General features: G+C 45.3%; 2 protein-coding genes across 10 annotated transcripts in view; both read left to right on the top strand.

Moving 5' to 3' along the window:
• The window catches only part of col27a1a (collagen, type XXVII, alpha 1a), a 66,349-nt gene extending 47,890 nt beyond the window's left edge, over positions 1-18,459 (top strand). The window contains exons 25-61 of the mRNA XM_068574519.1: positions 25-78; positions 161-214; positions 1,827-1,880; positions 2,486-2,539; positions 6,776-6,829; positions 7,020-7,064; positions 7,702-7,746; positions 7,888-7,941; positions 8,736-8,789; positions 9,440-9,493; positions 9,579-9,632; positions 9,769-9,822; positions 10,147-10,254; positions 10,411-10,464; positions 10,544-10,651; positions 10,732-10,785; positions 10,866-10,919; positions 11,750-11,806; positions 11,898-11,951; positions 12,098-12,151; positions 12,272-12,325; positions 12,607-12,660; positions 12,818-12,925; positions 13,406-13,513; positions 13,633-13,740; positions 13,850-13,903; positions 14,494-14,556; positions 14,627-14,680; positions 14,752-14,787; positions 14,895-14,912; positions 15,013-15,048; positions 15,148-15,174; positions 15,284-15,334; positions 15,436-15,604; positions 15,697-15,806; positions 15,924-16,142; positions 16,272-18,459. Coding sequence (XP_068430620.1) covers positions 25-78; positions 161-214; positions 1,827-1,880; positions 2,486-2,539; positions 6,776-6,829; positions 7,020-7,064; positions 7,702-7,746; positions 7,888-7,941; positions 8,736-8,789; positions 9,440-9,493; positions 9,579-9,632; positions 9,769-9,822; positions 10,147-10,254; positions 10,411-10,464; positions 10,544-10,651; positions 10,732-10,785; positions 10,866-10,919; positions 11,750-11,806; positions 11,898-11,951; positions 12,098-12,151; positions 12,272-12,325; positions 12,607-12,660; positions 12,818-12,925; positions 13,406-13,513; positions 13,633-13,740; positions 13,850-13,903; positions 14,494-14,556; positions 14,627-14,680; positions 14,752-14,787; positions 14,895-14,912; positions 15,013-15,048; positions 15,148-15,174; positions 15,284-15,334; positions 15,436-15,604; positions 15,697-15,806; positions 15,924-16,142; positions 16,272-16,418 — 2,589 coding nt within the window. The 3' untranslated portion in view covers positions 16,419-18,459. The remainder of the gene's footprint in view (positions 1-24; positions 79-160; positions 215-1,826; positions 1,881-2,485; positions 2,540-6,775; positions 6,830-7,019; positions 7,065-7,701; positions 7,747-7,887; positions 7,942-8,735; positions 8,790-9,439; positions 9,494-9,578; positions 9,633-9,768; positions 9,823-10,146; positions 10,255-10,410; positions 10,465-10,543; positions 10,652-10,731; positions 10,786-10,865; positions 10,920-11,749; positions 11,807-11,897; positions 11,952-12,097; positions 12,152-12,271; positions 12,326-12,606; positions 12,661-12,817; positions 12,926-13,405; positions 13,514-13,632; positions 13,741-13,849; positions 13,904-14,493; positions 14,557-14,626; positions 14,681-14,751; positions 14,788-14,894; positions 14,913-15,012; positions 15,049-15,147; positions 15,175-15,283; positions 15,335-15,435; positions 15,605-15,696; positions 15,807-15,923; positions 16,143-16,271) is intronic.
• Positions 18,460-20,539: 2,080 nt separating this feature from the next.
• Positions 20,540-27,461, top strand: part of cdk5rap2 (CDK5 regulatory subunit associated protein 2) — a 33,793-nt gene continuing 26,871 nt past the window's right edge. For 7 of the 9 annotated variants that reach the window (XM_068573579.1, XM_068573585.1, XM_068573583.1 and 4 more), the window contains exons 1-9: positions 20,540-20,724; positions 23,731-23,786; positions 24,767-24,828; positions 25,592-25,702; positions 26,229-26,305; positions 26,490-26,613; positions 26,725-26,903; positions 26,990-27,137; positions 27,330-27,383. In XM_068573579.1, coding sequence (XP_068429680.1) covers positions 20,672-20,724; positions 23,731-23,786; positions 24,767-24,828; positions 25,592-25,702; positions 26,229-26,305; positions 26,490-26,613; positions 26,725-26,903; positions 26,990-27,137; positions 27,330-27,383 — 864 coding nt within the window. In that variant the 5' untranslated portion in view covers positions 20,540-20,671. Of the gene's footprint in view, positions 20,725-21,606; positions 21,665-22,850; positions 22,917-23,730; positions 23,787-24,766; positions 24,829-25,591; positions 25,703-26,228; positions 26,306-26,489; positions 26,614-26,724; positions 26,904-26,989; positions 27,138-27,329; positions 27,384-27,461 lie in introns of those variants that run through there. The other 2 variants (XM_068573586.1, XM_068573582.1) reach the window with 2 other exon arrangements.

Below are 27,461 nucleotides of genomic sequence, written 5' to 3'. Positions count from 1 at the left end.
TTCATGTGAGTTCATGTCTCTCAGGGTTTGGTGGGCTTCATCGGGCCGGTGGGAGAGGCGGGACTGGCAGGAGAGAAGGTGAGACGACGTTGTCTTTCCTGGTAAATGTGTCCTCACGCCGTCGCTTTGGAGACTAATCGTTGTGGTCGTTCACCTCCAGGGCGATCGAGGGAAGATGGGCCCTCCGGGACCGCCGGGAGAAAAGGGAACAACGGTGAGCCTCAGTGAGGTTGAGGGTTCGAGTTTTATAACGTTTGAGAACGCTTCCAGAGGATTTCCTGCGTCTGTCAAAAGGAGAAGTCTCAGAAATGTGCATGTTAAAGTAAAGTGTGTGTGTTATTCCCATGGGAATAAACTGACGCGTGGGATTAGCTCAACGCCGTCACAATAATCCAGAAGGGAAAGGAGGCACATCGACCCGTAGATCGTAGTTTTTTCAGCCGTGGTTCAGCGCTCGGCGGGAGGCCGAGAGATGGAAACAGTCGTAACGTCGGTTCAAACAAAGGAGGCAACAGTTCCAGTGAATCCTGCTGGTAGTTAACGGCCACAAGGAGGCGCTGACTCCTCCTCCACGAGGCCGCCGGGACTCAAGCAGCAAAGAAAGCCGCTGATGTACTTTCAGACCCGGATTCATGTGTTTCAGTCTTTTAAGAGGCCGCCGCAGGGCCGTGTCCTACTCTACCTGTCACACAGCTAGCGGGCTCGCTAACAGCTAGCGGACGCTTGTCTCTTGTCTCTTGTCTCTTGTCTCTTTGTCTTTTGTCTTTTCTCTCTTTGTCTCTTGTCTCTTGGTCTCTTTGTCTTTTGTCTCTTGGTCTTTTGTCTCTTTGTCTTTTGTCTCTTGTCTCTTTGTCTTTTGTCTTTTCTCTCTTTGTCTCTTGTCTTTTGTCTCTTTGTCTTTTGTCTCTTGTTTCTTTGTCTCTTGTCTCTTGGTCTCTTGTCTCTTTGTCTCTTTGTCTTTTGTCTCTTGGTCTCTTGTCTCTTTGTCTTTTGTCTCTTGTTTCTTTGTCTCTTGTCTCTTTGTCTTTTGTCTCTTTGTCTCTTTGTCTCTTGTCTCTTTGTCTCTTCGTGTCCGACCCAGAGAACAGACGAGGACGTCATAAAGTTTATCTCATGTAGACTGAATGAACGAGTGGAACATCATGTCGTCATCATTCTGGCTGAATCAGAGAGATGAGTCCTGCCGGCTGACAGCCAGTTGGATTTGTCTCACACACACACACACACACACACACACACACACACACACACACACACACACACACACACACACACACACACACACACACAGTTGTGTGCCCTCAGCTGGTAGCTGCTGACGGAGAGCTCATCATGAGAAGCTCGTGCTTCAGGCTTTATGATCCGTCTTCTGTGGATGTATGACATCACAGCTGCCTACTGTGCTGTGGGTTTGTGTATTGGTTTTATTTTATTGCACATAGCTGATCGGACTGGCTGGAAACACTCCTCCAGTACAAAGTTACGCTTTTAGAAATGGTCGAAAAAACATAAGGTTTAATGAAGGAGAAAGAAAAGCAGCCAAAAGCGATGTCTTCAGATATGAAATCATCTCGTCTGTTTATTCTCTTCTCCCCGATGTCTCTTATTCTAGCAGCAGATTTTCTTTCTACTGTGTAAAGTTGTTCTTCAGATGTTTGTTTATTACATTATATGAACGTTAACTTCAGTGTTTCTGTCTTTAAACGCCGGCTGATGAAGTCACATCCGCCGTTTCATTTCATGGCATCATCGTCTCATTTGGACCATGTGGGTTTCTGCCCGTTGTAATCTGCGTCCTGTGTGTTTGTGTGCGTGTGCATGTGCAGGGTCACCCAGGGACGCCGGGCGACTCGGGGCCTGCAGGACCTCCAGGACGACCAGTGAGTCCTCATTCCTCTCTTTTAGCACCAAGATAGCAAACAGTCAACGAGCTGTGTGGTTATTATCAACATCTCAAGTGCGACAGAAAGAAACGGACAAACGATGACAGCGAGAAGGTGAACACATGAACAAAGATGTCTGTGTGTACTTGTTGTAGCTCGTAGCGTTAACAACCTGCATGCACAGTCGGCAGTGAGGTTCCTTTGAGCGTCATGAGAGCTGGCAGTCTCCCGCTGACCCTGCTTCACCCTCCTGTCAGTCAAAAGCACAACACCTATAACCAATTAGGAGCCGGCCCCGCCTCCCTCGGCCCGGTCGGGTCTGACAGCGAGCGGGCCGAGCGGTGCTGGGAGGCGGGGGCCACCGAGCCACCAAAACAAACATAAATACGAGGCTCTGGGGTTCAGGATTCCTGAGCAGCCCTTTAATTGGTGTGAGTGACAGATCCAACAACAAACCCCGTAGTGAGCTCCAGAGGCCAGGCCGCCCCTCCCCCTCCCACCGGGTCAGGAACCTGGGGCTCTGTGGTCCGTCAGTGTAAACCTTTGTTTTGTCCCTCCCCCCTGTCTTCCCCTCTTTATCTCCCTCTTCCTTTGTCCGTCAGGGCTCTTCTGGAGCGGCGGGGCCGGCCGGCAGCAGAGGAACCAAAGGCTTACGGGTAAGAGTCACACCTGATGCTTCTGCAGCTTTCTGCAGACAGACGCCTGGCGTCGCTCCTGCAGAGCAGAAGCTCTGGCAGAAGAGTTCAGACGTCCATCAGGCCGCTGTGGTTGTGTCTTCTGGGAGAACAAAGTGAAGTACGGAGTCGCCTCTGAGCCGAGGTCATGTGTGTCTGACAGCACGGACGCTTGCGTCACACACTCTCGGGTTCGGAGTCAAAGCGCGAGTCTGTTTCAGAAGTCGGTGCTCATTATAACAGCAGGAAGAGCTCCAGTGATGAAAAACAAACAGCTCTTTTTATTCCATATGAACGGCACGATGAGAGCTGCAGCGACGCTCCTGACGCTCCTGCAGGATGTGAACGAGGTCGTTCTGGAGGTTGCTTTGCAGCGAACTTTAGTAAAATATGATTCATACACAGATTTGCAAAGCAAAGATTTCACTTTTGGTTAGCGGGAGGTTTCAAACTCATCAAACATTCTCACAATCTACAAAAGCAGCTTTTAAAACTGTGACGTATGTGAATTGAATTGGTAGAAATCCAACTTTATATTCTACCTAAACGTGTTAAACCTTTAAAAGGCTTTATGATAATATAATAACTGTCATTTTCTTTATCCAATCACGACAGCATCCACCTGGTTTGGCCTCCAGCGGGCTCGTTTCACCCCTTATGAAAGCTCATATAGTCACTGAAATAATTAAAAATAATGTGGATTTAAGTTGTTGCAGATTTGTGGAGTTCACAGGAGAAACTTTATTAGTTTTGGCCTCGTTCCCTTCGTGTGACTCACTAACTCTAAAGCGATGGAACAGTCAGTGTCACCTGACACACCTGAGCTCCCCGTTGAAACACCTTCAGCCGCTTCATGTGGGGAAATAAACATCTGTCAACGTGAATGTAAAATAACTCAAGAACGTTCAACCAAAAGAAAAGGAATACGCTGCAGACGCCAGTAATCACCTGGAGTCTCATTCATATTCATATTCAAACACGCAAAAGCATCGAACAGCTGGAGTTTTAGCTGCTAAATAACAGCAGCAGAAATGTTAGATTTCTAAAAAAAAACATGCAGAAAATTATTTATTGTTCACCGAGGGCGTTAAAGCAGAAATGAGTGGTTATGATTTATGACGACGAAGTTCAGCGATGATGCAGGAGTCAGCAGGACGCCGTTAAATGGATGTTTGAAGGGTCAGCTGACACCTCAGCAGCGTTATGTCCTCCATGTGCTCCTGGTGGACTTCAGACCTTTTTCATGAAAAGTCTTTTATTGCTGCGAGCCGCTGAGCCAGCTGGAAAGAGGGATAACATCACAGTGAAGCTCTCAAAACGAGGCGTCCATGGGAGACGCCTGGACACACACTCAGTCTGAAGGTGTGTTTTCAATTAATACGAATGTCTGCAGCTTCCAGTGCCAGTAAATCTGCCCGCTGCTGCGTGACTTATGTTGTGGAGCCAAACTGAGAAACCTGAAGACTTCCTGTAAACGTGAGCGACCACAGAGACGCTCCTGCAGGGCTCGCTCCCCCAGACACACACGAGCTGCGTCTGCACACGCTGCGTCTGCACGAGCTGCGTCTGCACACGCTGCGTCTGCACACGCTGCGTCTGCACGAGCTACGTCTGCACACGCTGCGTCTGCACACGCTGCGTCTGCACGAGCTGCGTCTGCACACGCTGCGTCTGCACACGCTGCGTCTGCCCACGCTGCGTCTGCACGAGCTGTGTCTGCACACGCTGCGTCTGCACGAGCTGCGTCTGCACGCTGCGTCTGCACGAGCTGCGTCTGCACACGCTGCGTCTGCACACGCTGCGTCTGCACGAGCTGCGTCTGCACGAGCACACGCCCAGACAAACACAATCCTCTTTGTTAGATGTTACAAGTAAACAACCAGCGGGTTTCATCTGAATGATCCGCTCACTGTGTGAAACCAAAATACGACACAGTCGCGTTCAGGCGTCTTCTTTCTGCCTCGCTGTCACACACAGAGGACTGCGCCGTTCATCAGATGATTTCATCTGTGAATAAAGCATCTTTGTGCTGAATGAGACCGTGAAACATTATTTACACAGATTCAAACACCATGTGTCTTCAGACGTGAGCTCACGAGGCTCCATGTTGACAGCGATCTCACATCTGGCCTCACGCTCAGAAACACTGGCACGGGACTGTTTTCTTACATGGAAATATAAAATATATTCTAGAGTCAGAAAGAAAGGTGACATCACACCAGCGAGGACGTTATGGCACCGCTGTCATCTCTTTCTGTTTAAAACACAGTTTCAGTGTGTGGATGTGAGCCGAGAGGGATCACCAATCACACTGATTGATCTAATAACTCCTCGTGGCGTCTGTCCAGCAGCTCCTCCGCTCATGCTGAGCATCTTAAGAGCATATTCATCTCATCATCTCTCGTCCCGGCGGTTATTCTTGACCTAGTTTAACTAAACCTGTTGAAGTCTCGCTCCTTCTCTTCCTTCCTGCCGTTGCTTTGAATGTTTTAACGGTGAACATTATACATTTGGGTGTTTCTGTGGGCCGACAGGGTGAAATGTTTTCCCTACACACGGTTCAATCCGTCTGTGTAAACCGGGCAGCAGGAACCCCAGACAGGAATGTTAACGAGCGCTGCTGATCCTGCTTTATGTACAATAGGCTTATAGCACATCAGCTGGCGGCGCTCTGCCCACTGGGCCCGGTCACCACGCCGCTCATGTCGCGTTTGCTTCCTCCTGCAGCAGACTGAACGACGATGAGAATCTGACTCTGTGTTTCATGCTCACTTTGAGCAGCGAGCGTCCCGACAGGTGAGAAGGTCGTGCAGGTGCAGAGCAGACGGGCCGCAGCGCTCCGTCGCCCGTCTGACGTTTATCATCACTGCTCACCAGACGAGCGAGCGTTAAGCCCTTTGGATTGATTCTGTTTGACGGTTGCACCCGTGTCATGTAAACAGTCACACGGCTCTGACTGTGTGTGTGTTAGTGTGAGCGGTGTGTGTGTTAGTGTGAGCGGTGTGTGTGTCAGTGTGAGCGGTGTGTGTGTCAGTGTGAGCGGTGTGTGTGTTAGTGTGAGCGGTGTGTGTGTTAGTGTGAGCGGTGTGTGTGTTAGTGTGAGCGGTGTGCGTGTTAGTGTGAGCGGTGTGCGTGTTAGTGTGAGCGGTGTGTGTGTGTTAGTGTGAGCGGTGCGTGCGTGTTAGTGTGAGCGGTGTGCGTGTTAGTGTGAGCGGTGTGCGTGTTAGTGTGAGCGGTGTGTGTGTTAGTGTGAGCGGTGTGTGTGTTAGTGTGAGCGGTGTGTGTGTTAGTGTGAGCGGTGTGCGTGTTAGTGTGAGCGGTGTGTGTGTGTTAGTGTGAGCGGTGTGCGTGTTAGTGTGAGCGGTGTGCGTGTTAGTGTGAGCGGTGTGTGTGTGTTAGTGTGAGCGGTGTGCGTGTTAGTGTGAGCGGTGTGTGTGTTAGTGTGAGCGGTGTGTGTGTTAGTGTGAGCGGTGTGTGTGTTAGTGTGAGCGGTGTGTGTGTTAGTGTGAGCGGTGTGTGTGTTAGTGTGAGCGGTGTGTGTGTTAGTGTGAGCGGTGTGTGTGTTAGTGTGAGCGGTGTGTGTGTTAGTGTGAGCGGTGTGTGTGTTAGTGTGAGCGGTGTGTGTGTTAGTGTGAGCGGTGTGTGTTTTAGTGTGAGCGGTGTGTGTGTTAGTGTGAGCGGTGTGTGTGTTAGTGTGAGCGGTGTGTGTGTGTTAGTGTGAGCGGTGTGTGTGTGTTAGTGTGAGCGGTGTGTGTGTTAGTGTGAGCGGTGTGTGTGTTAGTGTGAGCGGTGTGTGTGTTAGTGTGAGCGGTGTGTGTGTTAGTGTGAGCGGTGTGTGTGTTAGTGTGAGCGGTGTGTGTGTTAGTGTGAGCGGTGTGTGTGTTAGTGTGAGCGGTGTGTGTGTTAGTGTGAGCGGTGTGTGTGTGTGTGCCCACCTCGAGCCCTGCTTGTTGAATAAAGTCACAGACTTCACCCTGCAGACCCTGCAGCTGCTTCTACTGTCCTCGTCTGCTCGCTTTAGCTTCATATGATATGTAACGCGCTCCTTTCATCCTCCTTAAAAGTCACGTTCGGGGCCTCCAGCATGCTTCTGACGTGGGGGGGGGGGTCATTGGCACCATCGTGCCATGCGGAGGTGTTTATTTGCGGCGCGTTGTGGCCGTCTGGCTGTGTTGCAGTGACCTCTGTTGGTGAAGTGACGGCTGTCTTGTGTTTCAGGGAGCGATCGGGCCCGACGGTCCGACCGGAGAGACGGGGTTAGAGGGCAAGACGGTAAGAAACCGGACATGATGGCGTGCATTCACTGGATTATCTACCAGACCTGCACAGAGTCCAGCTGTGCAGACACAACGTTAATGACAATAAAGAAGCATCCATTGCTGTCAAAGTTATATCCTCCGGCATATTCTGTATATCACAGATTCTGCTCAGCAGCGTCGCTCATCCTTCTCTCTCTCCACAGGGCGCCGATGGTCCTCCAGGAAAGATCGGTTTCCCTGGACCTCAGGTAAAGTCAAGCACTTTCCTACTTCTCCTCTCCTTCCTCTCGTATATTTCTCGGTGGTAATGTTCCTCTGGAGAGGCGAGCCGATGGATTTAGAGGACCAACATGACACCGGCGGTGTGGAGGCCCACAGGCTCATACCATATATCACCTTGGAGGAGAGAGCCGTCTTTGGAAGGTTTCTACACGCTGAGAGACAGATTTACATACGTGACACTTGAGCGCTGGGCTCATCGCTGGGTTTCACAACATTAAACCCACTTCTGGAACTTATTTGGGCTTTTGCAGCTGAAGACACTAAAGATCTTTATGTACAGAAAGAGCTGTAAATCTAATGTAGTCGGGGTCAATACATTAACTCACGGCTAAAGTAACAAGAGATGGAGAAAGACGTGGAAAGATAAAACTCACTTGTTTGGCTCAATGAAAATCAGGTAAAGTTGAAGTTTAACTTTCCCCTTGTGTGAGTTGTGTAACGGTCAGATAATGTTCTCATGTCATATTATTACTCCATAAAGAGAAAGTCTTCAGGACTGGAAGGATCCACAAAGCCTCAGTGAATCTGGACTGTCTGCATTTCCTCTGTCAGTCACAGTGTTGACCTCTGACCTCAGTCCTTCTCTCCCTTGTGTGCCTGCAGGGGAAGATCGGGGAGTTCGGGGAAACCGGGCCGAAAGGTTTTCCTGTGAGTTCCCTTTGCTCGTCCATGTTATTTATAAATATGACTCATCCAGCAGCCGGTGACGAGTCTTTGTGTGATGGGGTTAACAAACTCAAAGCTCTACATGTGTGTCATGAAAGTGAGATGTGTGTGTTCTGTCTGCAGGGCATCCAAGGGCCCTCCGGGCCTCCAGGGGACAAGGGAATAGCAGGAGAACCGGTACGATGCGTCTCCATCTTTCTGGTTTCCTCCCGTTCTCTGCGTCTTGTCTTCCTCACTTGTCGCTCTCTCTCCTCCTGGTGTCTCTGAGTCTCAATCCTTCACGATCACAGCCAGGAGGACGTTCACGAGCAGGAGGAGCCTTCAGCTCTCCAGCCTCACCGGCAGCAGAGAGGACGCCGTTGAGAAATAAACACTTTATTAATAGACTTTATGAGTAGAACTTACAGGGGAAATATATGAGCTTATTGTCAGGATGGATCCCTGTTAACTGCAGAAGAGTCACTGCACCAACAGCTCAGTGTCAGAGGCGAGCAGCCGCTAGATCACACGTTCACGTCATCTGTTCATCCACAACAAGAGAAGTAAAGCTTTTATGAGACAAAGTGACGTTCCCCAGCAGCCGCCTATAAATATGAATCCTCACAGACAACGTTGAAACCTTTCCCCTCCTCGTCGCTCTTCATCGTCTCTTCTCTCACAGCTGTTTTCACTGATGAGCTTCCTTTGAAATATGAATTAAAGACCCCACAGATGACGTCAGCTGTTTCATGATTATTGTTTGGATCCAGTTCACCGTGTTTCATACGCTGAGAGGAAACGCCTTCATGGCAGCTGAAGAAGCATCGCTGCTGACAGTCTTTACGTTTAGAGCCAAACTGTAAGCAGACGCTTCACTGAAGGACCTGCTGTTCAATCTTCCACCATGAACATGAGTCTTTTTATTTTTATGTTTCATACTCGTGAAATGATGAATAGAGTAAAATATCTCAGGATGTGTTGTCATCTCACAGGGATCCTCTGGGCCGCCGGGGACGGTGGGACTGTTAGGAGAGGTCGGTCAAAAGGTGAGACACACACACACACACACACACACACACACACACACACACACACACACACACACACACACACACACACAGACTAAATGACTAAATGTGTTCAGTGAATCAATGATGCTCCGATTGAAGTAATCTGTCCAATTAATCTAATGAACCCATTATGAAGGTGTCCTCTTGTCTTCTTCCTCTTCTCCTCTTCCTCTTCTTCTTCCTCTCGTCCTCTTCCTCTTGTCCTCTTCCTCTTGTCTTCTTCCTCTTCTCTTCTTCCTCTTCTTCTTCCTCTCGTCCTCTTCCTCTTGTCCTCTTCCTCTTGTCTTCTTCCTCTTCTCTTCTTCCTCTTCTTCTTCCTCTCGTCCTCTTCCTCTTGTCTTCTTCCTCTTCTCCTCTTCCTCTTCTTCTCCCTCTCGTCCTCTTCCTCTTGTCCTCTTCCTCTTGTCTTCTTCCTCTTCTCCTCTTCATCTTCTTCTTCCTCTCATCCTCATCCTCTTGTCCTCTTCCTCTCTTCGTCTTACTCTTCCTCTCTTCCTCTTCCTCTCTTGACAATACATCATGACGCGTCTCACAGATTGAATGCTCGTAGACTCGTCAGCCTTTAAGTTCTGTCAGAATAAAGTAAAATAAATGTTCTTCTCTTCGTCCTCCACGAATCCATGAAGGGTCCTCCGGGTAAGGTGGGGGAACCGGGCCTGCCAGGAGAGCCAGGAGAGAAGGTGGATATAACGTCTAAAACCACTTGAACTCATAAATCAAACCCTCCAGAGACGTACTGATCTTCTGTCTGCTGTCATGTGACAGGGAGCCGCCGGACCCGCCGGGAACGCCGGAGAGCAGGGACTCACCGGCCCGCGGGTCAGTTCATCATCATCATCATCATCACTCTGCAGCACGGTGGCGCTGTTCACGTCATGAACCCTGTGTGTGTGTGTGTGTGTGTGTGTGTGTGTGTGTGTGTGTGTGTGTGTGTGTGTGTGTGTGTGTGCAACAGGGAGAGCCAGGCCTGGAAGGAGAAGCCGGTCCAGCTGGTCCCGATGGAAGCAAGGTGGGCTCTCTTCTTCTCCTCTTCTCGTCTTCTTCTTCTCGTCTTCTCCTCGTCTCCTCTTCTTCTCGTCTTCTCGTCTTCTCCTCGTCTCCTCTTCTTCTCGTCTTCTCTTCTTCGCCTCGTCTCCTCTTCTTCTTCTCGTCTCCTCTTCTTCTTCTCGTCTCCTCTTCTTCTCCTCGTCTCCTCTTCTTCTCCTCGTCTTCTCTTCTTCTCTTCTTCTCGTCTTCATCACCGATATGAGACGTAGCCGTGCGCTGCATGCGCTATCTAGTTAACTAGAGTCTTCGTGTGTGTGTGTGTGTGTGTGTGTGTGTGTGTGTTTAGGGGGAAAAAGGCGACGTGGGTCAGGAGGGCGACAACGGGGAGAAAGGTGAAACCGGGCTGAAGGGAAAAGAAGGCCCGCCGGGACATCCTGGACTCAACGGGGTCAGAGTAAGTGCTCCGTCTTCCTGGTGTCATTATAGATGTTATTATAGTTGTTATTAGAGCTGTTATTAGAGCAGTTAATAGAGCAGTTATTAGAGCCATTATTAGAGCTGTTATTAGAGCTGTAAACACACATTTACTCATTGTGTTTTTCCTCCAAAGGGCCCAGAAGGGAAACCGGGCAAATTTGGGGAAAGAGGCAAACAAGGGTCAAAGGTATGGTCCTCTGGAAGGCAGAACGCCAGAGATGCTTTGGGTTCAGCTGGTCACTGACTCTTCCTTTGTGTGTGTTCAGGGGGCCAAAGGTCATCAAGGTCACCTCGGGGAGACCGGCACGGTGGGGAAGACCGGCCCGCCGGGGTTCATGGGGCAGAAGGGCTCCAGAGGAACCGTCGGACACGTGGTAACGATGTCACACATGAACTGTTTTCATCAGCGCCGTCTAAATGTCGTGGACTGAAGACTCAGTGTTTGTCTCGTCAGGGTTCTCCGGGTCGGATGGGTCCGCAGGGGGAACCGGGGATAGCCGGGTATGAGGTGAGATCCCTTCAGGAAGAGACACCAACACCTCCGCTGAGTCTTATCTCCTCACATCTTGTGTCGCTCTGTCTCCTCAGGGCCATCAGGGACCTCAGGGCCCCATGGGGTCTCCAGGACCAAAAGGTGAAAAGGTACACCTCGTTCACCTCGTGTGAAGCACTGACCTCCGCTTCTCCCTTCTCACCTGCTCACAGTGTGTCCCAGCAGCAGTTCAGAGCCATGAAACTAGCAGCGAGGACTGAAGAAGTGTTTTTTATTATTGAGCATCTTGAAGCTGCTTCTGTCCGTAAAGCAGCTCGTAGTCTTCAGCTCGGTTTGGATGCTTTATCAAGTGAATCTTAGCTTAGCTTTCAGGGGAAAGCCTCTGCCTTCACATGACAGAGGCTTTCACAGGGAGGTCTTCCTCTGAGGCCGTTGGTGTGTTGCTGTAACTCTTCATGAGATGTAGAAGACCTCAGGAAACCTTCAGGAGACGTTTCAGCAGCTGATGAAGCGTCTCAACGTTCATTGAAGCGTCTCAACGTTTATTGAAGCGTCTCAACGTTCATTGAAGCGTCTAAACGTTCATTGAAGCGTCTAAACGTTTATTGAAGCGTCTCAACGTTCATTGAAGCGTCTAAACGTTCATTGAAGCGTCTAAACGTTTATTGAAGCGTCTAAACGTTCATTGAAGCGTCTCAACGTTCATTGAAGCGTCTAAACGTTTATTGAAGCGTCTAAACGTTTATTGAAGCGTCTCAAAGTTCATTGAAGCATCTCAACGTTCATTGAAGCGTCTCAACGTTCATTGAAGCGTCTAAACGTTCATTGAAGCGTCTAAACGTTCATTGAAGCGTCTAAACGTTCATTGAAGCGTCTCAACGTTCATTGAAGCGTCTAAACGTTTATTGAAGCGTCTCAACGTTCATTGAAGCGTCTAAACGTTCATTGAAGCGTCTCAACGTTCTGCTTGTCTCTGCAGGGCGAGCACGGCGAGGATGGGAAGGTGGAGGGTCCTCCTGGTCCTCCAGGTGACACAGTAAGTCTCACCTGACGTGCTTCCTCCGTCCTCGTCTGTCAGGTTTCATTAAAACTAAAGATTTGCTGTTAACTCTTTCTTGTTTCATCAGGGCTCTCCAGGCGACAGAGGAGAGAGAGGAGAGTCAGGAGATCCGGGGTATAAAGTGAGTACGATGACGGTTTTACGTGTTTATATGTCATTTACGTGGTTATATATATATATATATATATATATATATATATATATATATATATATATATATATATATATATATTCATATATATTCATATATTCATGTTTCTCTCTCAGGGTCAGGTGGGGCTAGACGGACAGCGAGGCCGGGCCGGAGCTCCCGGACAACCTGTAAGTGTACACACACACACACACACACACACACACACACACACACACACACACACACACACACACACACACACACACGTTGTCTTCATGTGCCTTAAATAACCCAGCGGCTCGTTTCAGGGAACGCCCGGAGCCCACGGGCAACAAGGACCCAAAGGGGCCAAAGGAGACCAAGTAAGACTCTCCAAACAAAACATTACGTGTGCATTTTTGCTGTGTTAAAATGATATTTATTTATGTATGAGAGCTTCAGATACTGTAAGCTTTTAGATGATGAACTTGTCACGTAAAGACGACATTGATCTGAAGGTTCTGCAACAGTTAGATCATGTTGGTTCTTTTGGCTTGAGATGTGTTGCTGTTCACCAACATCTGTACACATGTTCATGAAGCTCATTGACAGTGAAGACATTCATAATCAATACCTTTAAAACATGCTCTCTCTCTCTCTTCAGGGTCAAAAAGGCAAAAAGGGTCAGTCAGGACAGAAAGGAACCAAAGGACTGGAGGTACGTTAACATCCGGCTTCAGGGACTCTGAGAAGTTTGACCAGAACACTTGTGAAGGAGTCATGAATGGATTGAACGAGATTGTGTGAATGTAGAAGAAGCCGTGAAGCGTGATGTCACACCTGCTCCAGGTGTCTGAAGCTCCTCTCTTCCTCAGGGCGGGGCCGGCCTCTCCGGGCCCAGAGGCGTGGTGGGGCGAGAGGGGCTGGAGGGCGTCTCCGGGACGGACGGAGTCCCAGGGAAGGACGGCCGAGGAGGCCGGCAGGTGAGACAGAACCACCACATCTCTTGTTCATTCGTCTCATTTAGTCCACACGTTTTGATCACATGCTCAATATGATGAAATATTACGTTGCACAATGAGATGTATGAACAGGAAGAACAACAACGTGATGACTTTACTGTCGTACCTGTCATTGGGCTGAAAGTTGGGCAGAAGATTAAACTGTAAGAGATCTCATCCTCTGAGAACCACGACTCAGCTTCACGAGTCTGTTAAATGAAGAGTTATTATCCTCTGAGAACCACGACTCAGCTTCACGAGTCTGTTAAATGAAGAGTTATTATCCTCTGAGAACCACGACTCAGCTTCATGAGTCTCCTACATGAAGACATCTCGTCCTCTGTCGCCCTCTGAGGCAGCGAGCAGGTCACGTCTGCATCTTCGGGTCCGGCCGTAATAAAGTGAACAGATTGTTAATCTTTGTGATGAATCTCATGGATCGGCCTCGTGATGTGTCTTCAGGGAGAGCATGGCGAGGATGGAGAGCCTGGTCTTCCTGGCAAAGTGGGCTCACGTGGTAAAACTGGCGGTCCAGGACTCCCTGGAGATCAGGGGACCTTTGGACCAAAGGTGAGAGGGATGAGCAACATGCTGAGTACTGATGATATGAAACCATCTCATTAAAGACTTTAACCGACAGAGTCCAGGGATCCACATGAACTCATTTCATCTTGTGTTCACGCCTCCAGGGCGAGCGGGGTCTTCGAGGTCAGAGCGGACCTTCGGGGAAACGAGGCTTCAGAGGTGGAATGGGGCTGCCGGGGACGCAGGGAGAGCAAGGCCCCAAAGGACAACCTGTGAGGACCAGCTGAGAAGCAGACGAGGCTCTGACAGCACCTCCATCATTAGATCTGACGACCTTCTGGACATTCTGTGTTTCTCATTGTGTGTTTCCTTGCTGTTCAGGGGGATACAGGGCTGCCAGGTTTCCCTGGGATTTTGGGAGTTTTCGGACCGCGGGTATGTTCAGCTGCAAACGTCATTACATCATTACATCATTACATCATGACATCGTTAGATCATTACATCGTTACATCGTTAGATCATTACATTGTTACATCATTACATCGTTACATCATTACATTATTACATCGTTACATCATTAAATCGTTACATCATTACATCGTTAAATCATACACCGTTAGATCATTACATCATTAAATCGTTAGATCATTACATCGTTAAATCATTATATCATGACATTGTTACATCATTAAAAATCATTACATTGTTAGATCATTACATCATTACATAAAACATCGTTAGATCATGACATCATACATCGTTACATCATGACATCATACATCGTTAGATCATGACATCATTACATCATACATCGTTAGATCGTTACATCATTACATCGTTAAATGAGACACTGAATTCTGCTTGTGTACCTTCAGACTTCTCTCAGACAGAAAATCTCTCTCCTTTAAGGTTTTATAAACTCCTCACTTCCTTCTTAAACAGTCTGTCCAGGAACAGGTTTACCCTCTAAGTCCTTTACTTCTACAAGTGAAGCGAGTGTTTAACACACATGCTGCTGCTTTCAGGGGCCTCCAGGAGACTTCGGGCCGAAGGGCGTTCGGGGGCCGAAGGGGCCGCAGGGCGCCATGGTGAGTAGACTCAGCTCACGCTGACCAGCTCCAGCGAGCCGATGGTTCATGTTTTCCTCCTCTCCACCAGGGCCGAGGAGGAGGGGTCGGCCCCGCGGGGATCATCGGCCCCCATGGCAGCGTGGTGCGTATTATTCAGATTGAGATCAGCTTCAACGTCTCTCTGCTGTCGTTCTGACTGTCGTCTCTTCACAGGGTCCGAGAGGAGAGAAGGGAAACCACGGAGAGACCGTGAGTCTCCTTTTCTAACCTGGTCGACTCGTTTACGCTGTTTACACTTTGTTTAAAGTGTGTGATGACAATATTCAGGCTAAAATGTGTCTTTTCTCTCCCTGCAGGGATTTCAAGGCCCGAGGGTATGTTTGCATAGTGTGTCAGTGTGTGTGTCTGCATATCATTTGTGTTTTCTTCGGCTCTTAAACCCTCGTCCTGCACCGTGTTCTTCTCCTTCATCAGGGCTCTCCTGGACCTCGTGGACTTCCTGGACCTCCAGTAAGTTTTCCATCTTCAAGCAGCAGTTTGAACATCGGTCAAACAAGCGTAACGTCATGTTCAAGTTGCATGAAATAACTTCACCTTCTTTCCCTTCAGGGTCGCCCGGGTATCCCGCTGTCGTTTGTAAGTCATGTTTTGTTTGCTGACTTAACTCAATCCAATATTTACTGACATGTGAGAGAGAGCTACGATTACACACTGAGCTATTGTAATATTCTGTTATCTTCTGCAGATGGAAGATGGTGTTTTGTTCATGGATTCACACCCCCCCCTCAGGGCTGAGGTCAGTGGACGGTGACGCCTGCATTCCTCTGTTGTTGCTCGTTATCCTTTAAGGTTTTATAAACTGCACAGACTCCCTGCATCTCTCCGTCCGTCCTCCAGAATAAGCTAGTGATGGACCTGCCGATGCTGGACCAGGGCACAGAGATCTTTAAGACCCTCCACTACCTCAGCAACCTGATCCAGAGCCTGAAGAACCCGCTGGGCAACCGGGACAACCCCGCCCGCATCTGCAGGGACCTGCACAGCTGTGAACAGAAGTTAAACGATGGTGAGGGTGTTGGATTGTTGTCGGAGGCTGACACAGATAGAGATGTTATGTGAAGATAGACTTATTACTCTGGTATGTGTTTGCATTTACAGGCACTTATTGGATGGACCCCAACCTGGGCTGCTCCTCAGATACCATCGAAGTCTCCTGCAACTTTACTGGAGGTGGCCAGACTTGCCTGAAACCAATAACTGTCTCCAAGGTATTTAAAACACAATAACAGCCCCAATAGCACCAGGATATTAAACCATTTGAAGAACTAATACACGCGTGAGTACAGAGCTTTTCAATCAGCGTCGCTTTCTGCCCGTTTGAGCAGCCGACTCTCAGCGTCGGTCGTGTCCAGATGAACTTCTTGCACCTGCTGAGCTCAGAGGCGGAGCAGCACATCATCATCCACTGCCTGAACTTCTCGGTCTGGAGGTCAGCGGAGGGTCAGCAGGCCGCTCACAGCTCCGTGAGATTCAAAGCCTGGAGCGGGGAGGTGTTGGAGGCGGGAGGAGACCTCGAGCCAGACGTCATAGAGGATTCCTGCTGGGTAGGACCGACCGGATGTCATCTGGCTTACTCACCTTGAGTTGACATCCTTCTTGGCATTCAGTCTTGTCAAACGTGTTGAAACGTTCAGGCTTTGGACTATAACTTTTCTTGTGTATCTCGGTTTCAGGTGAAAGATGGCCGCTGGCACCAAACCCATTTTGTGTTCCACTTCCTGGACCCCTCTCTCCTCCCCGTGGTTGACGTCTACAACCTCCCCAAGACTACGCCCGGCTCACATTACCACCTCGAAGTAGGTCCTGTTTGCTTCCTGTGAGGGCCGACGTGCGAGTCTTCTGCGCGTGGAGGGATGGAGCGTCGCCCCTCGGGGACACCTTCATGCGGGCGTGGAGATCGGAGCAACCTCCTCCAATCCAAGCGAGTACAAGCCTCCCTCCAACCAGATCCTGCTTCACTCCCAAACTCCCATTGGACTGCAGACACAGGGGGGGGGGGGGGAGCACGGGGAGCTGGAGGGCCGGAGAGGAGCTGAGGAGGAGCAGAGGAGTTCTTGCACTAAAAGCTTCTCCACGCGGCAGAAGCTGCTTCAAGCTCTTCAGGAAGGATCTCCAGGTGTTCGCCGCTCGGAGAGAAATCGGCTTCACGCCACACAATCTCTCGAGAACATTGCTAAGTGAAGGGAGACCAAGGCCAAGTTCATCAGCGGACATTATAGTAACTTATTTTTTTAACTGTACTTTTTTTTTTTTTTTAAATACCAGGAATTCATTTCTGTTAGGAGAGAAGAATTAAAGTTATTGGGATCAGTTAAATGTACATAATATATATGTATGCTTATTATTAACTTTTATATATGTATATCTTATGTAAAGAAATAATCTTCAAGTGCAATAGAGAATGAGAAGATAATTTGATATTTTAAACTCATAAGGAAGGATTTTTCAGGGGTGCCATTTCATTTTCCTTTGGTGCTAATCTCCATTTCTTTCCTGCAGACGTGTGAATAAATCCAGAGGCAGGTTCATCACATCTGTATCTACGAGATCGTGTCTCATCCCCAATGTGGGAACCAGTTTAAACTCTCAGCCACACACACAAGCCGTCCACATGAATACTTATTATTATTCTTACATTATTGAACCAGATGCCACTGATGATTAGAGAGAATATCCGCGGTTATAAAGTAAAAAAAAGGAGCATTGAGCTCTAGTTCAGTGTTTTAGTCACTTCTCTCCAGCTCTGGAGGATCAGTTCCACGCTTCCTTAAGTACAACCGGATTGACATAATTATTATTTTGAGTCTCTTCTTCTGCCCCGCATCAGACAGGCGGCAGGTGGAGGCGTTCCTCAGGGCAGAACTGAGCCGCAGGAGAGAGGCGAGACCCTCACCTTCATCCCATCGTCTCTCTCACACATGGTGCTGAGGACATGGTCCAAGGTGCTCCCCGTAGTGCTGTAATTACACCACTTTGCTGACATATTCTCATGTGCATAGTGCATGCTTGCTTAGATTAAAACAAAAAGTCAGTATAATATATTGCCATAGCTTCCATAATGCACTATAATGATAATATCCCATCACATAGTTTCCCTAATAGTCTGTTTTTGTTCAATGCTGCAATTTACAATATGCTTATTCTGATTGAAAGATAACTATAAAACTAAAATGACTCCTGTTGTATCCCGTATAAATCACAGGGTTGGAAGTGTTTTTTAAGAATAAAATGATCTTATACTCTGTACAAAGCCCCCCACAGCTGTATCTTATATTTTTTAGAAACACAACTAGTGGAGATAGTTTTAATAATTTTAATTAAATACAAGTTTCTTTGTTGTAGCTGTACACAAGTGTGTATAATTGTGCAAACCTTGCTGTAAACAGTGGATCCCCTCTTGCTAATTTAATGTTATTTAATGTTGTTAACGTGGTTGCTTGTTCTGTTGGTTGAAGCAAAACTCTTTCTGACAACTTTATATATCAGTTTGCCCAACTGGTCTTGGAGTTTATAGATTTTTTTTATGTATAAATTTGGGGCTCCAGAGAACAAATTTATTGCAATGTTAATTATCTTTTATTTTTTTAATTTTTGTTTATTTGCTTCATGTTGTTTTTCCTCTATGATAATCAACCATGTACTGTACCAGGACTATAACTTGTGTTTTAAATAATTATGCAAATTTTGTGAAAAATGTTTTCTTCTTTTTGTAAATCGGTTGTAGACATTAAAACGAGCTAAGAATACCTCACATTTTTACACGTGACATGGAGCAAAGATTTTCTGTTGCAGCCGGTCTGGAAATATCAGCCAAATACATTCAGCCATCAAAGAAGACCTTTCTGGTGCCAGCATCCTTTACTTGTCTACTTGTTCAATAAATACTTTTAATTTGTGTGTGGATTATTAATTTTCAACTGTGGCTGAATGGCTGGAACATCCACATTATTGTATTTCATTTACACAAATATTTGAAGACAGATTAAAAGAAATGCAAAAATCTCAAGCTTGATATTTACGACTCTAATAAAATAAAAGTACAGTTAACAATTGTATATGTTTAACATCATTTGACAGGATTACGCACTTGTGGTTATGTGTCTGAAAAGTGTGTTACAGACAATCCTTTATAGAGTGTACTGAATGCAAAGGGCTGTGATGATGGCTTTGAAACACACCTCTGATACGAGCACTTTCATTAAGAGGTATTAATTATTATAACATCATTTAATTGTCTGACTGCATACACGGCACAACTTTAATTTGAGAGACAAACAGTCACAACAGAAAGCTCACGTCCAAACACACTGAGGGAAAACCACCAGGGTGGTGTTGTTGGGGGTTGAGGATGTGTTGACCCAGAATAATCTATTAAGGCCCCGGGGGGAAATGGGCTGTCTGGCCCCAAGTGACCCCGTCTGCAGTGTGCATGTAAACGCTGCTGACTCCAACTCGTATTTAAGTCCAGTACACTCCTATAATGAACTAACACTTCATGAAGAATACGTACCATATATTTTCATGAAGAATATATGGGAGACAATATTTAAAAAGGTACAAACAGTCATTTTCAACTAGATATTGACACACAGCTCATTGCGAAAGAGCCTTAAATTCACAAATAATGCAAAATCCTACATAGTAACGATTTTGCCATTACTAAATTGGTAATACTTTGGTTGAGTCAGTTATGGGGTAAAAGGGTGTTTGTGTCAAGATGAGTGTTGTGTGGAAACAAAGTACTACACAAAGGACTGAAACTTGTATACATTTAGTGCAAAAGCTGCTTTGAGGTACATCCCTTTAGTAGATGAAAAAGAGCAAATACACCATGATTGTCAGCAAAATAAAATCACTGGCGTCACACTTCAGTTTTATGTCTGACAATAGAAGAATGACCATAACGCCGGTTGAAATGTAGAGTTAAACCACACGATGGCGCTATTGTCGTCTGGATAGATTCAATTTGGAGCTGAACCAGCTGTTTAGACAAGTTTACGCCAAAGAAGTTATAGATCTCTAAGCCCTTTCATAAACTCAGCTGAATGGATGGAATACTGAGATGTAGTCATTACTGTGGACTTTTTGTCCTATTAAATGTTATAATCACACTGCAGCAAGTGTTAATTATTCCACGCCACCATCCAAAACACCCACTATTACACTTGCCACACATACAAATTATGTTCAATCATACTCTTTGAAGAATTTGACACACACATCAAAAGGACTCTCAAATAGTTAGCTTGTATTGCTTCTGTCACAAAATAATCCAAGGCTGTGCTAAAAGTGTACTTGTGTACTTATGTTAAAGATGCATGACGCACACAACAATCTAGTAACCAATGTTATTACCTGTATGCTGCGTATTTGTATTGCTCCTGTCGCACTTTAGCAACAATTAAGCAACAAGACAGCCAACTACTCTATACAGTCTATCTATGCTCTATACCTGTTTTGGTATTATTATGTGTAATATGATGATGATGCTTATATGTCAATAATGAATGGAGTATTGTTCTGACTAAATAAAAACCACATCAGCTATTTCTTAAGTGTGTTTGTTGTCAGTGGCGGTAACATGACGACGTGACTTGATGCCGATGGAGCAAGTTCAGTATTTTTGAGCCTCTAAGTCCCGCCCTAAAGTGTTTGTCTTGGCCAATCGCTTTGCCCCAGTATCCACCCTCTATTTGCTGCCTTTCTGCTGCTCGTAAATTCTTTATTTGTATATAATAAACAATAAACTTGCATTCAAACAACGTTTAAAAACAATTTCTGGAATGTTCATTGGATATGTTTGTCATATAATCTGTATTTGTAACCTTACTATCGTCATATTTATATCTGTAAGGCATGTTCTGTGGGGTTTCGGTTGGGATTTCAAATATTACCGACACAGCCTGAAGGCATCGCCAGTTTCTAACGTCCACAATGGTGACGTTTACCTTATCGTAATGGCGGTAGCCTGGACTATTTTGAATACCGTACCGCTTTTCGAAGTTTACATTTAGTCTAGTCTGTAAAATGTGTTATTATTCTGGTGAGAACCCGAGATAAGTGTGCCTCTGTCATGGACTCCGTCGTGGGAGCCGATTTGACGCTCCCCGTTGACATCAACGGAAGGTAAACCCCAGCTACTTACAATAGCTCGCGAGCTAACGCTAGCGTGTAAGAGTACGTTATAGCTAGCCCGTTAATCCGAACGACAGTAAATAGACGGTGTCCGGGTTAGTTACCGCTACACGGGCACCGACTATTAACTGGAACAACACAGAAACACACAAGTTATCACGCATTTGAGATAACGCTAAGCCTATTGTGAATTACGTTAGGTGTACTAAAGTTAACCATAATTAACATTGGATATACAACGTTATAACGTTTTGTGTGTATAGTGTTTTACGTTCTCGTTAGGTTTCACAATAAATTGCTTTTGTTTATTGTTTGGTGGTACCGTTAACGTTAAACGAGTTAATCTGTCATCTGGAGAAAACATCTAAATTAATGTGCATTTAAGTTACAGTCGGCAGATAGTGGTACATTACTTTAGCTAGCAAGCGGTTAGTTAAATAGACTGCTCTTCTAGTTTAAGCTGATTGTATCAATCAATCAATCTGACACAATTTAAATTAACGCTGAATTATGGGGAACAGTGTAATCACTAATGCGAATAATTTGTCTTTTACTGTTAGCTGAAGTAGCTCAAGGATTTACAAAACATGTATATAATAGCGAACCTAAAACAGATCACAGTTTTCTTGTCAACCAAGAAGTAGAGAGCAAATCTAGAAAAGTAGAATCACTGTGCAGACTACCGGTACTTCTCTCCGTTAAGATTCATATTCAGCCCGTTGCATGTTGCTGCGATGGGTAGGCCGGCATGTTGACCTGTCATTTACAAAGTGCAAGAAAGCGGAAATTATCCGAATCAGTTTGTCAGCGGGGAGCAGACCGAAGCAGCGACGTCTCCATGCACTCTGTACACAATGTGGAGTAACATGTCATACTTGTTTTGCTTTTTTCCCGCGTGCTATACGTGACATGGGAGAAGAGTGTGATTGTGGTAGGTGAACTGTGCATTATTAGCTGTGCTCTTAGGTGCTTTTTTAATAGGGTTTGCTGAATGTAGCTAACGTTGGTTTATAGCTCTTTCTGCTCCATTGAAAAGCTCGTTATAGCGTCTATGTGTGCACGTTGTGGTGCCCTTGGTTCGTCTCTTTTTGAAATGACCTAGCCCGGTTGTGTCTTGTGTGAACGCGGTCATCCAGATGGTAAGCGTGCCTCAGTAATCCAAGATGTTAGCTGATATGTGTGGTGTGAATTACTTATTCGGTAATTCTGAAACCTGATTCATTTTACCCTGGGAAGTATAGCAAAACATGTCTTTGTGCTGTTGGTTGCTTAATGTATTGCTGTTATTGTATTAACTGTAATATTGATGCTTCCATGTTTGTCATAAGCAATTGAACAAAATGAGAAGAAAGAGGAAGTCAGTGTTTACAGCTTCTTTATATTATTTCCACTGTGCACTAAAAGGGTTTCTGCAAATGCAGTGTTATTATACTGACAAACATGGTTTTATGTCATCTATTTTGTACAAGTGAGTTTCATTTGTGACCGTCACTATTGAAGTTGTTTCACATGTTCATGCCTGATGCTTTACTCGTATCAGGGCTCTTGTTGTAGAGCGCTTCCTCTCCATTAAGACAGGAAAGGGTTGCTTAGCATGTGAAACCTCAGTGACGCAACACTTTGTCAACACATTATTACAGATCTTCAGTGTGTTATGGAGGATTATTGTGCTCCGGCTGTGCACATTTCCCACATTTTATGGTTTATTGTATCACAGGGAATGCCTGACCACTTTGACATAAATTACTGTTGTAAAATCCAAAGAGGCTATGTAATTTCAATTGGCACTGTCTTCTTGTCTCCACTGTAATGTGCTGAATTATGGTGCTTTATGTTAGTTATCTTTGTCGTGTTTATTTGGTGTCAAAGCAAAACAAAGATGAGCCTCAAGTGATGATTACAGCAAACAATAGCAATACACTGGGTCTAAAGTACAAAACTGTCATTTGTACATACATCATACAATGTTATTATTTTAAAAAAACATTCATAGTCTTTTATTATTTAGATGATGCTTAGTTAAATCACACTGCTAAATTCTACATACAAAGAACATAAAACATATCTATGTGTAGAGATGAAATATATACAATTCATGCTGGAAAGAAACCGTTTATCTTTGCTGAGGAAAAAGATCTAACCATGGAAGCAGCAGAGCGGCTGTGCTTCCACTGCCAGGGGAGGTATGGGAAGTAGCTTAGTTATGTAATGCTAGAATTATATATTATTAGAAACAAGGTTCAAGGTTGACTGACATGAGCTCGGACCCAAATAGTTAATGTTTTTGTAATTGATCTCTAAAACCAGAATTGTTGGGAGAAAACTGTACTAAAGCTTAATAAACTGCGCAATAGATGGATTTGTGTTTTGGTCCCTTTGTGTCATTGTGATCCAGATGTGTGTTGCTGATGTTTGGTGCATTGTACGGTTTGAGTGACGCCACTGTCCCATCACTCTGTGATGCTTAGCTGACCAGAACCACAGTAGTCTACTTGTCTACCAAAGAAAGCCTTCTTGGTCCGCTGGGTTCTGTGTTTTTCTCTCGTCCTGTCTGAACATGAGAGCTAGACTGCCACTGGCACATGGTCTTAGACGCACACACACACATACACACACACACACACACACACACACACACACACACACACACACACACACACACACACACACACACACTGAGAGGACGCTCTGCCAGAGTGCATGTAGATGAGGCAGAGAGTCATTCTTGAGCTATTTCTGGATTGTTCTTGGGGCTCAGTTGAACTGGCCAGCGTGAGTAATACATAAACATGGCGCATTTATGTTTGAAAACCATCATAATCAGAGTATGCGTTTGCACTGTGCAATGATAGCTAGATAGAGATAGAGCTGTTACTGCGATTTTTAGAAAATGCAAGTTGTCTTCGATGAATGTGCCAAAAGCGTAACTGTGATCCCTTTTCCCAAATACTTGTGGTGACTCTGTTGCATCGCTAACAGAAATGATTTTGTCCACAGCTGCAGACTGCCAGACTCCATCGATGCTGGAGAATATTCCTTAGACAGCATGACAGGTACAGTGAGACTTTCTTTTATTCTTTCTTCTTTTTCTTTCATTGCTCAAGTTGTGTCTCCCTTGTGTGTTAATTAATGCCGTTGTTGAGTCGTTGCTGTGACCACCCACAGTTGTGTTCTCAAAGCGGTGATGAGGGATTAGCTGGATGTTGTTAATTAGCTAATCCTGTTTCTAATTATTTGTCATGCTCTTGTTGTGTGCCAACAATACACTCAGGGCTAGAACAATACAGTAAACAAATTGTTTCTGGATATAGGTCAGCATCTGTGACTTTCTGTCAAATTGGTCGTGTGGACAAATACGTTCAAGCGTGCGCACGTGCGTAAACTAGGGCGGCATGGTTTGCATACAGATTCATCTGCCAAACTAAAAGTCCAAAAAGATACCAGGTTTACAATTGTTTGAAAAAGATAAAAGCAGAAAATCCTCAATTCGGAGAAACTGGAGCCAAGCAATGTATTTGATTGAAAAATGACTGATCGATTGTCCAAATAGTTGGCAATTCAATTGATTAGTTGAATACTTGTTTCATCTCTCTGAAGTGTATGAGTTATGGGTTTTGTCAAAAAACATGTTTATGTTCTACAGATATTGAAATTAGTATAATTTCAATATAACTCAGATATTGTACACTCGTACCAATTTCGACAATGCCAAGCTTGATAGTAATATATAAAGTGAAAGTAGCTCTGCCTGTCGGGCCTTCAAGCTGTGAATCTTGAGTTAGTGTTGTGAAATGTGTTGACTAGTGTTACGTGAGCTGTCAGCTGGTTTAAACATGGCGGCTCACCACCGTCTCACCTCTGATACCTTCTGCTTTCTCTTCAACTCTCTAAAATAAACACATTCCTGCAAACAGGGAGAGTGAGTTATTATTGTAAGCAGAAAAGAATCTCTGCGCTATGGAGAACGCTGTATGTGTGTATGTGTGTGTGTGTTGGTGAATGAGTAAACGTGTATCACTGTGTTGTTCTACAGCTCCATCCTTCCCTGACAAGATGTCTCCAATCAAAGCTCTCACCATGAAGGACTATGAGAATGTGAGTTATTCCTTTCAAGTGGCTATGTAGTGATTCAATGTTTTTGTGTCATGCTCAAATCCAATTTTATATAACATTTTATGATTTTAATTGGTTTATTAATGCTATTCATTTGATTTAAATTCAAACAAAGCATGTCAGTTTAAGGTTTTGTGAATTCTAAAACTGCTCCTCAGTCTGACAAAAACTAAGCCCCACTGACCATTTAGGGAAATTTAGTGGTGTGTGTGTGTGTGTGTGTGTGTGAGAGTGATTGTGGTGAAGCCTATATTTCAGCATTTGAGTGGAACGCAAGTTCACATTTCTTTGGCTCGTGCCGCTTGGCTCGCGTCATGAATAAAGTTTTTCAGAGCAGTTCTGACTTCCTCCTTCTCCCTTTGACCGTCTACACAACCCCCATTACCAGATGTGTGCTGTTCTGAGCCTGCAGCACAATGATGCACAGTCAACCTCACACACAGTCATACTCAAGCACGCACACACACACACACACATTAAGGCCTCCCTTCCTTTCAACAATAACTACACTTGATGCCTTTCCGTTACATAAACATGTTTTACTGCTTTTCTCCACAGATAAAGTGCTTTGCTGCTGTTTTTATGAACCTTTTTAAAATTCAAATAAAGTAAATGCATTAGTTCAATTTAGTGAGGATTGAGAATATATTTAGATAACACTTTTTATTGACAATGTTATTTGTTCAGTTATTTTCCTGTTCATTCATTTATTTTAATTGTTTTTATTTATATTTTCTATCTGCAGCAAATCACAGCTCTGAAGAAGGAGAACTTCAACCTGAAGCTGCGCATCTACTTCATGGAGGAGCGAATGCAGCAGAAATGTGACGACTCCACTGAGGACATTTTCAAAACGGTGTTGTGTTTACTTTCTTAAAATGAAACAAATGTCTTTGTCATGCATTACGTGCCCCTCAGTGTCTTAATGTTCAATGTGACTCAGTGTTTCCTCTCAGTACTGCCTGAGATCACAGCGTCAGCCTCACAAACAGCTGGATTTAGTTTAACCAACAGCTCACATTCATGGCCTGAGAACAGCTGACTCCTTTTTAATGGTTTTCTTTCATTTTTACAAGGAGACGTAAACACAATGGAATCTTCTGCCGGTGTTTCTCATCTCTTTTTTACATTTTTAAATGTATATATATATTAGGGATGATGTGTTTTGCACACACTCCAGGTCAAGATGAAGCTTTAGATTGATTCATTTGGGAATATCAACAATATAACCGTCAGGGATTAGGATTTCTCATTGTGTAAATGTTTTGGGAAAGCACCCTACAATATCACCGGAGTGCTGATATTGAGGTATTTAGTCAAAAACATTGTGATATTAGATGTGCAATTTGTCCGATAATGGTCTTAATGTTGTCTGTTTCCAGAACATTGAGCTGAAGGTGGAGTTGGAGTCCATGAAGCGAGACGTGGCAGAGAAACAGGAGCTGCTTGTGTCCGCATCGTGAGTAGCCTTCCCGATACAGTCCCAGCGCCCTGAAGTTCAGTACCAGTTTTAATATGTTTGGTGTACGTGTAAGAATTCAGACAAAAACAAGACCTCAGTTAGCAGGAAGATGTCATGGAAGCCCGATGGTGAAGATGTACGGTGTATATGCTTTAAACGGTAATTTCATTTAATTCACCAGGAAAGCGTTGGAGAGTCTGGCGGGTCGAGAATCAGGAGAACCCCAGCGTGTGAGAGAGCATGCTCAGAGAGAGATGGCTGCACTTCGAGATGCATTCAACAAGAGGATAGTTGACCTAGAACAGGTGATTAAAAGCTATTTACTTTGCTATACTCCCTGATACACTTTCTGTTGCATCCCTGTAGGTAGTTGGGGATAATTGTCTCACTTGTTGTCGTTTTTGCCTCAAATTCAGTCTCTGCGAACAGCAGAGGAAGAGGTTGACAAGATGGCAGCCATCGCTGAGCAGGAGAAGCTTAAGAATATTAACATGGAGAAGGAGCTCCAAGCCCTGGGTCCACCGAGCAGCTTTAACCCCGTCCCGGGCCCCAGCCCAGTCCAAGACCTGCAGCAGGCCCTGCAGGAGAAAGACAAGTAGGGACGCATTAGATCAGCAGACATTCATATGTTTCTGTATTCGGGTCTAAATGTTTCCAATATGTTTTTCATGGCCACACTAGTATCATCGAGCAGCTTAAGATCTCATTAAAGAACCAAGAAGCTGTGAACCATCAGGATAAAAGAGCACATCAAGAGACCGATGCACCATCAGCTGATGATGTCAAACAGCTTTCTGAGCTCATCGCCAAGAAGGATCAGCAACTTGAGGTAAGACTTTTCTATGTTTCATATGTAAATGTTGAGCTTTTTCATGTAGTTTAGTCATTTGTTGCCATGTTTTGAGAGTACATACAGTATCCATTGACGCTATTTCCCACAATTAATTAACTGAAACTGACTTTCAGCACTACTTGCAACATTAAAAGGCATTTAAGTGACCGTTGCCTGTCTGTTTTCCAGGCCTTGAGGGACGAGCTACACAGCGGGAAGGACAAAACAACACCGCACGATCAGGTTGGTGTTGTCAGGAGTTCTTCATTAAAGAGTCTGCTTTTTCAGATTCTTTAAACCAATCCATGTTTCTGAGAGCGT

Source organism: Clinocottus analis, unplaced genomic scaffold (assembly GCF_023055335.1).
Source record: "Clinocottus analis isolate CAN_PGR_092001 unplaced genomic scaffold, fCliAna1.0.p SCAF_13, whole genome shotgun sequence".
NCBI lineage: Eukaryota > Metazoa > Chordata > Actinopteri > Perciformes > Cottidae > Clinocottus > Clinocottus analis.
The sequence above is the reverse complement of the archived record's forward strand: the minus strand, read 5'-3'. Positions and strand labels throughout refer to the sequence as shown.